Source organism: Miscanthus floridulus, chromosome 6, assembly GCF_019320115.1.
Source record: "Miscanthus floridulus cultivar M001 chromosome 6, ASM1932011v1, whole genome shotgun sequence".
Taxonomy (NCBI): Eukaryota; Viridiplantae; Streptophyta; class Magnoliopsida; order Poales; family Poaceae; genus Miscanthus; species Miscanthus floridulus.
The window spans coordinates 91,689,466-91,697,345 of record NC_089585.1 but is presented as its reverse complement, the minus strand read 5'-3'; the positions used below and the strand labels follow the sequence as shown (position 1 = coordinate 91,697,345).

The 7,880-nt window shown below is 41.0% G+C and overlaps 1 protein-coding gene across 2 annotated transcripts; it reads right to left on the bottom strand.

The window, feature by feature from the left end:
• Positions 1-315: 315 nt before the first annotated feature.
• Positions 316-7,576, bottom strand: LOC136456311 (long chain acyl-CoA synthetase 4-like). 2 transcript variants are annotated; one of them, XM_066456128.1, is made up of 19 exons: positions 7,320-7,551; positions 6,120-6,202; positions 5,944-6,033; positions 5,694-5,750; positions 5,489-5,537; positions 5,226-5,302; positions 4,773-4,812; positions 4,598-4,692; positions 4,046-4,213; positions 3,847-3,957; positions 3,673-3,760; positions 2,883-2,949; positions 2,660-2,735; positions 2,461-2,578; positions 1,678-1,923; positions 1,357-1,496; positions 1,006-1,188; positions 791-910; positions 316-501 (listed from the first exon to the last, which is right to left on the bottom strand). In XM_066456128.1, the coding sequence occupies exons 1-19, from the start codon at positions 7,417-7,419 to the stop codon at positions 466-468; spliced, it is 1,944 nt and encodes a 647-aa protein (XP_066312225.1). In that variant the 5' UTR covers positions 7,420-7,551; the 3' UTR covers positions 316-465. The 2 variants fall into 2 exon arrangements, with proteins under 2 accessions (XP_066312225.1, XP_066312224.1); XM_066456127.1 differs by having other exon boundaries at positions 317-501; positions 6,120-6,183; positions 7,320-7,576.
• Positions 7,577-7,880: the final 304 nt, after the last annotated feature.

The following is a 7,880-nucleotide window of genomic DNA, read 5'->3' as shown; positions in this document are numbered from 1 at the left end:
CACCGGTCATGCATGCCGAGAATCCACCGTCCCCTGCTACACGCCACCGTCTATTTGCGTGCCGCGTACAATCACAAGGGAAGCCCTACTTCATTGAATGTGTCCACTTGCTTCATCTATCCACTGCCGAATGCACGGAGGAAGGCTGGTTGTGACGCGCTTCATCTGAGTCGTAAAATTTCTATCTAAAGCACCAACTAAATAGAACATACGTGGACACCCTGGGAGACCGCCTTTTCGGAGTGCCTTCATATCTCAAATATTATATTATATATATATATATATATATATATATATATATATATATATATATATATATATATATATATAGGCAAATCGTTTCTGAAAAACTGATACAGAAAGAACTCTGGCATACAAACTTTGAACATATACACAGCAAAACTGTCTGCTTCGAGATTCAGCGTTTAGAATCTTCATCTGGATGTTCTGTACTGTAGAGGGAGTTCACTTAGCACTTTTGTACATGTTGTCAATCACGCCCTGCAAAATTGGAGGATACAACTCAGAAAACACTCTCCTGTCTCACTGCAACACATCACAGACCCATAAACAAGCAAAAGAATGCTAATAAAATGAAACAATAATAGCCTCAGAGGTATACAATAATACAAGCATCACTATTGTAATTGTAACAGGCGAGTATCATGATATGCTATCTCGTTCATACAGCTTAAACTAATTCAAGGACATTTCAACAAACACACTGTTATGCTTGCTATAAACAGAATTTACTGGACCAACTTTGCGCCAATAGTTCAAAAAGAAGTACCTGGTAGTACTTGAGCAGTTGCGGACGCTTCTTTTTGTACGTCGGAGTGATCAAATCACGGTCCATGTCAAACGGTACTGGTTCCAGGTGCACATCTTTTACGAATTCAAAACCTTTGAGCTGAGGAAACAAGTCGGGTTATGATATGCGCATCAGTAGCAAGCAGACAAGAATCGTTGGAACAAGCAAAACAAAAGAACAACCATATTCCTCACCTTCTTCTCTTTTCCTATTCTTGACAGTTCTCCTAAAATGTATTCTTTTGCTTTTGGATTCTTGCACAAGGACTCAAAATCACCACTTATTCCATTTGCTGCAGCCCAACTCTCGAGAGCCTCCTTGTTGGGATTGACCACAGCAACAAGGAAGGACTCAAAGCTGTTCCCATATACCCATATCTAAAAAAAAATGTTCAAAAAGATTGAAGACAATTCAAGTTCCTTCAGCAGAACAACTAGGACAGAAGTATAAGCAAAACAATCTAGTTTTATTAGCATTTCATATATAGAATGATGTTACAGAAAAATTCAAAATACCAGAGAACTAAAATGTTGAGCATTACATACCGAGTCTAGAGCAGAAACAAGGCCATAAACATTCTCCAAATTTTCTACCGCCACATATTCACCCTGTGAAAGTTTGAATATATTCTTTTTGCGATCTATGATTTTCATACATCCATCAGGTTGCCACTCACCAATGTCACCTGCAACAGAACATGGAGATGTGTCAGATTTCTGCTTGGTTGAAGCACAAAATAGGAAATTCTGGTGATGGTATATGACTGGAACCCTGGAGTTCTACATGGAATTTTAACTGCTAACAATGTGTGTCATAAATATTGTGATCACTATGTAAAAACAGAGCAGTAGTACGGACAACACTACCAGTGTGGAACCATCCATCAATCAGGACCTCCTTTGTAAGGTCTTCACGCTTGTAGTATCCTGAGAATAATGTTTCTCCCCTGATGCATATCTCTCCACGAGGCGTGCTCACGAGTGCATCGTAATCCATTTCTGGGACCGACTCCAGACGAACGTCGATGTTTGGCACTGGGGGGCCAACAGTTCCTATCATGGACATTTGATTTGGTAGCGAGACAAAAGATCCAGCACAAGTTTCCGTGAGACCTAAAAGGAAACAAGATGAGTGAAGACATTCAAGTACGGGTATAGGTTGGAGAAAAGAAGCAAGTTCTGTTCACATCCTCAATAAAAGCATCATCAGTGGCTAGAATATATTAAATTCTTACTGTTCTTCTCTGTTTATGTTGAAATCGATTTAAAATTAAGTGCATGTCATGAAAAAATAAATAAAAGTGGACCATTCTGCTGACAGAATCTTATTTATTGGGTGATCGTTAACTACACCGACTACAAGCCAACAGCATTGGTGATGCTGCAAGCAGAAAACCAATAAGACACTCTTATCAATTAACTAAACTAAGCTGCCAACTATGACGTAGTAACTTAATTTACACAGTTACACCAATTTTCCATGCTTTCGTTGTGGATCCTAGACACTACTGAATTATAAGGGGCTCCAACTAGACAATCCGCAGCAGAAAAACGTCAGTACTCAGGAGTCCCGAGTCAGGAGCAAGGTTTTAACATGAATCAATCACAAGAGTAGGAATTTCTAGCTTTCACATCACAAAAGAAATGTACCATATCCTTGTAAGACATGTGCACATGTCACCACTCGCAAGTATTCTTCAACATGGGTAGCAAGTGGAGCAGCTCCAGATAAAATAACTCTAACGTTTCCACCAAGACCCGCTTTCACCTGAAAACCAAAGTTTTCTAAATGGTAAATAATCTAAAGAGCATACATAATCAAGAATTGTTGTCTGCCTAATTTGATTACCTTACTAAAAACTACTTTGTCACATATGGAAGCAGCTTCATTGTGCTTAGCTCCTCTCATCATTCTAAAATGCTTGCTGCAAAATACAATGTGGACTTAAATACTTTCACTTGTAAAATGTGAGTAACTGCAGGTATAGGCACTTATTGGTCAAAGAAAAAGGTTATCATTAGCACACTCAGAAGAAATATTGATTTTAGAATATTTAGGACAGAAAACGTACAATTTGTAAGCAACATTAAACAGTGTACTCTTTAAAAACCCACCGGAGGAAATTTTTGCTTGTAGTCCTGAAAACAATCAGGTAAATGTGAGAAGAGTATACCCATGAACATGCAAAATTGCACAGACAATGGTGGCTTCAAAGCCTTTTGAACAGTGAATGGAAACTGCGCCAATAGATAGACAAAGACATCAGGTTCATGCATGAGCTTATACGAAAGACTGAAACAACCTCGCCTAACAATTCTTCCTTTTCTTTTTGAACACAATGGCAGGAGCTTTGCCTTTCAATTAAGGAGAAATATAATTGATCCAATTTATGAGGAAACCAGGTCTGAAAACATCACGGTCGCACAGTTTATAACAATTCTTCATGTAGTGAGAGCACGAATGCAGATTCATAAATTAAATAACAGACTAATGGGGTAAGCCGTACAATCAGGACATGACGAAGTAGCTAAGAGACTAGAGACGATATGGATATATATAATCTACTAAGTTGAATAGTAGATTAGGACATCTGGCTAAGGCATCTCAAGATTATTATGGGCCCACCAGATGCAGTTGTACAAAAAAAAAGGTGCAAGTTACACCATAAGCATTAATTAATAAGAAAGTGCAGAATAAGTACTTAATGAAGGAAACTAATAGACCTATAAGCATCAATGCCAAAAACAACCTGATAATAATCATACAGTACATTGTATTATTCTGCCGCTCATAACCACATTAGATATCTCATCCATGAAAATTATTTATGAGACGGAGACAAGCCATAACTAGCTCCTTACCAGAAAATATCCGATCAAGAACACGAGGAACAGCACACATAATTGTTGGTTTCAGCACACCAATATCTTCAACTAGCAGCTTAACATCCTGTGACAAAGAAGTTACAGTCACTAGAGGCCCAACAAAAAATGACAAAAAGGTATTCAGGTGAGAACAGTGTCATTGATGCTTACCCCTCGCCAGAATCCAATAGAGGCACCATGGAAAATAAACAATTCCTCCACAACACGATCAAAAATGTGTGCAAGAGGAAGGTAAGACATGTAAACGTCGCTTTCTGCCAACTGAAATTCTCATATTGTAGAAGATATTAAATGTCTGCCAGTGTGTAAGGTAAGGTCACATAATTGAAGAGCTTCAAGAACATCTCACCTCCTCGTTTTGAGAGCTAAGTAACCTGTCCACACCTGCAATGAGACAAATAATGCTCGCATTTGATATCAGTACTCCTTTCGGGTCACCAGTAGTTCCACTAGTATACATTATAGTGCATATATCTGACTTCTCCTTGACTGGAAGATCAAATTCTTGGTCAGCCGCCTGCAGATATGATCATGTAAACGGAAGGGTAAGCATAGTCAACAAATTTCTTATATGAATTGTACAGTTAAACCAATCACTAATCCATTTTGTGTCAACCATAAATAGGTCACCGTAGTAAAAAGGTCATATCAACTAAAAAATTAAACAAACATTTAACTTTGGGTAATTTGTCATCAATAATGTACTATTGTATGATCATGCACAACAACAACAGACTAAGCTAATTTGCAATGTCAGAAGTCTTTGTTTTGATGTTCAGCGAATGACAATATGTATTTTCTTATGTGGTGATTCACTCGCATGTTGTGGATAGACACAACATTAGAAAGCTGTAAATCCATAATACCCCAATGAAACCAACAAAGAGCTCGAGCACCTTACCAGGGACAGAAATTCATCCCACGAGTACAATGATAGCCCATATTTGCGAACTTCTTCCTTCTGTTCTTGAGTTACCTTGCCGAAACTCACGATCGCTACAATAAGAAATGTATAATTTAGTTTCATGATATTTAGTTCTTGATGTTGGAATCCATCTAGGATATATCAAACTTACTTTTTAAGAACTCATTTGACTTGGGTAAAGTCTTCACGAGCTGCCCAAGTTGAAAATATTCAACATGCATTTAGACACACCAAACATATGTATCGATAATAGAACACAAAATATCATATCAGCGACACAACTCTCATAACTTTTGCGCAGAATACAACAATAAAAAGACCATATTGGAGGTATGCTTAGCTAGATATAAATTTTGACTTATGGAATGTATAACCAACATACTTAACCATCTAACCTCATACAAACTATAACCCTAGCCCTCCTCCCTGGCTCCCTGCCCCCACCCACCAAAAAAAACCCTCCTCTGCATCATGACATCATCTCTTCCACCTCCACCACACCGCCCAAATTATAGCTAGATTATAGAAAACTCTATACATGATTCTATTGATCGAGATAGGTGAACATGACACAGATTATACTACACACTGCAAAGAACCATACCAGCTCAATTTTCTTTTCCTCGGCAAAAGCAATCTCAACTTCTGCATGGCACAGAATAAACTCTACCGCACCAGCTCCTACAAAATGAGTTTGGTCAATAAGAAAACTGAACTGTATTCAAGGCCCATTTCTCAAAAAAAAAAAAGGAATGTGGTGCACCGATGCACAACCAATAAAACCTAGCAAGATGAACTACAGACAGAAAATGGTGACTCATTCATGTATAGCAAAATCTGAAGCCACGAAAATAGCAGAATATATACCAAGTGTGTCGTATAATGGAACACAGTAGATTCCATGGGCGTTGCAAGCCTGCAAAGGATAAAGATTTTAAGGTGAATAATTTGACAAGGGAAACTTATGAACACAGTGATTTAGTTTGTTCAGAATACAAACTTAGTGGATCTAACTTTTCCAGCCAAAATATGAGAACACATTGAATCAAAATCTGGTAACACAACATTTTACCTCCATTGTGATAATCCATTCAGGACAGTTAGCACCATAGATACCACAACGACTACCCTGCAAAATTGCCATATTGAAATTTTTAGTCAGCAAGAGATGGCACCAGTGCGTCAAACTGATGTGCCTAAGGTGACCAAAAGTTCCCAGTGTTCTTCCAAAGCAGTGAAATGAAAAATACAACTTCTAGATACTCAGGTAAATTAGTATTGTGGCGAACAAAATAGCATAACACTAAGAACAGTGGCCAAACCTTTGCAAGTCCACAGCTCCTAATAGAGTAACCAATTTTGTTTGCAATGTCAAACACCTCCTTATATGTCTTCCAGACATATGCACCAGCCTATTACACGAGACAAATTGTCATTGGGCAAAACACCATATTGCTGGAGTCTTCCAGGCAACGGAAGTTGTTCACCGACTAGTTACCTTCCCATCAACAATCTCACGGTGGCCAAGCATTCTGTTGTTTGGATACTTCTCCACGGCCATGCTGTGCAAGGACCCACAGACTAAAGAAATTAAGTATGTGGAGACAAGAGGCCACTAAATTTATTGAAATGAAGAAAAAAATAGGCCACCCCAAATTTAAGAGTTGTCAGAAAGTCAGAAGTAAATGCAAAGGGACGACTTATATTATGTTAATTCCCCTGGCTAATTTAAGAGTTGTCAGAAGCCAAAAATGCAAAGGTCAACAGTCGAACATAAATAAAACAAACATGGGACCGGTGTGACACCAGGAACCATCTGGCATCAGCGTGCTGCACGTCCGAGCAATGCTACATGGCAATACAGAATCGCATTCCACATTCCACATAAAGATTCCTCGTCAAAGTGCGTGGCATGTTTGTATCGCCAGCCAGTTCTACTGATTCAGAAAGTTTTCTTCTGATATTTCCAAACTTGATTAACAGTTTTGCAGGACGATAGACGAGAATAAACCAAACAACTGCATGCAATGCCTACCGATCAACATATATATAGATCTTACCCATCAGGAACTGCAAGGAGTGATCAGTAAAACGTAAGGCAAAAGGGGCAAATCTGGCAACAGAAGCAGAGAAGAGTGAAGCATCCGAGATTCGCTATCTGCCTACGGAACGACGAAGGACGGGATCAGGAGCAACCGAGAACCTGAAAGAGTGATTGCATCACAACTGCCAAGCGAATCTGAAGTGTAACTAATCAGGATCTCAAAACATCCAAAAAAAAGGGGGGGAGGTGAGCATGCCAACCTATCTCACACATAAATCCCATATATAATTGGGTTATTATGTTTTTGGATCAAAAGCAACAGGAGCAGACAAACGATAAGCTAATCCACTACTCCTTTTGTCTGTTCAGGCATGCTGGCATAAGCAAAGTTAGCAAACAGCTAACCGAAAATTTGAACATGTATCAAATCCAAATCTGCATGAAAGAGAACAGAGGCAAATAGCTAAAAGGCATACATCGACGGCTTCTGATTAATCACCAGAAGCCAAAAACGGTTGCAAGCACTCGTCCACCACCCCTGGTCTAACGGCACGCTAGTGCAACGGCAAGCTCAAAAAAAACCCCACCCCGCGCACGCGCAAAGACGGAACCGAAGCTCGAGGCGCGCGCGCGAGAGAGGGAAGGAGAGCTCACCGGAAGATGTCGTAGCAGTTGTCCATCCCGGGGACGGGCGGCGGGAATCCGTCGCGGGCGAAGGCGCTCCGGTAGGTGGGCCCCACGGACGGACGGCCATCGGCAGCCGGGCGGCCTGGCTCGACCTCCACCACGTTCTGCATCTCGCTCGCTCCTCGGCGCTCGTGAGTCGCAGCGTCTGCCTTGGACTCCTTCCGTTCGCTCAGGAGCGACGAGCGAGCGGGGACTCGATTGCTGGACGCTGGCAAACCGGGACCGCCGGGGTGTGTTAAAAAGGAAAAGCCGCTGGGGGTACAGGGAAAGAGACGGCGGATGCGGGCCCATCTGACATGGGGCGGGGTATCCGGGTGGGTGATGTTGGGTGGCATAGCTCGTGCGAGCTTCGGCCTGCGGCGGGTATTCGGGTGGGTGAGGTTGGGTGACCAAAGCGTTGGACTGTGGGTTTCTTTCTCGTCAAGCTCCACGAGTTCACTCGCTGCGTGACGCGTGCACGGAAATGCTACTACTTGTGTGTGGTCGGGAAATAGTTGGTGTCGTGGGTTCTTTTCTTCGAGCAAGAAA

Excerpts from the sequence above, each read along its gene's own strand:
- LOC136456311 (XM_066456127.1), bottom strand. The coding sequence starts at position 7,462 with ATGCAGAACGTGGTGGAGGTCGAGCCAGGCCGCCCGGCTGCCGATGGC. Across the intron at positions 6,034-6,119 it reads GTGAGATTGTTGATGGGAAG|GCTGGTGCATATGTCTGGAA; the intron begins GTAACTAGTCGG and ends CTCGTGTAATAG. Across the intron at positions 1,924-2,460 it reads ACATGTCTTACAAGGATATG|GTCTCACGGAAACTTGTGCT; the intron begins GTACATTTCTTT and ends GTTTCCTTTTAG.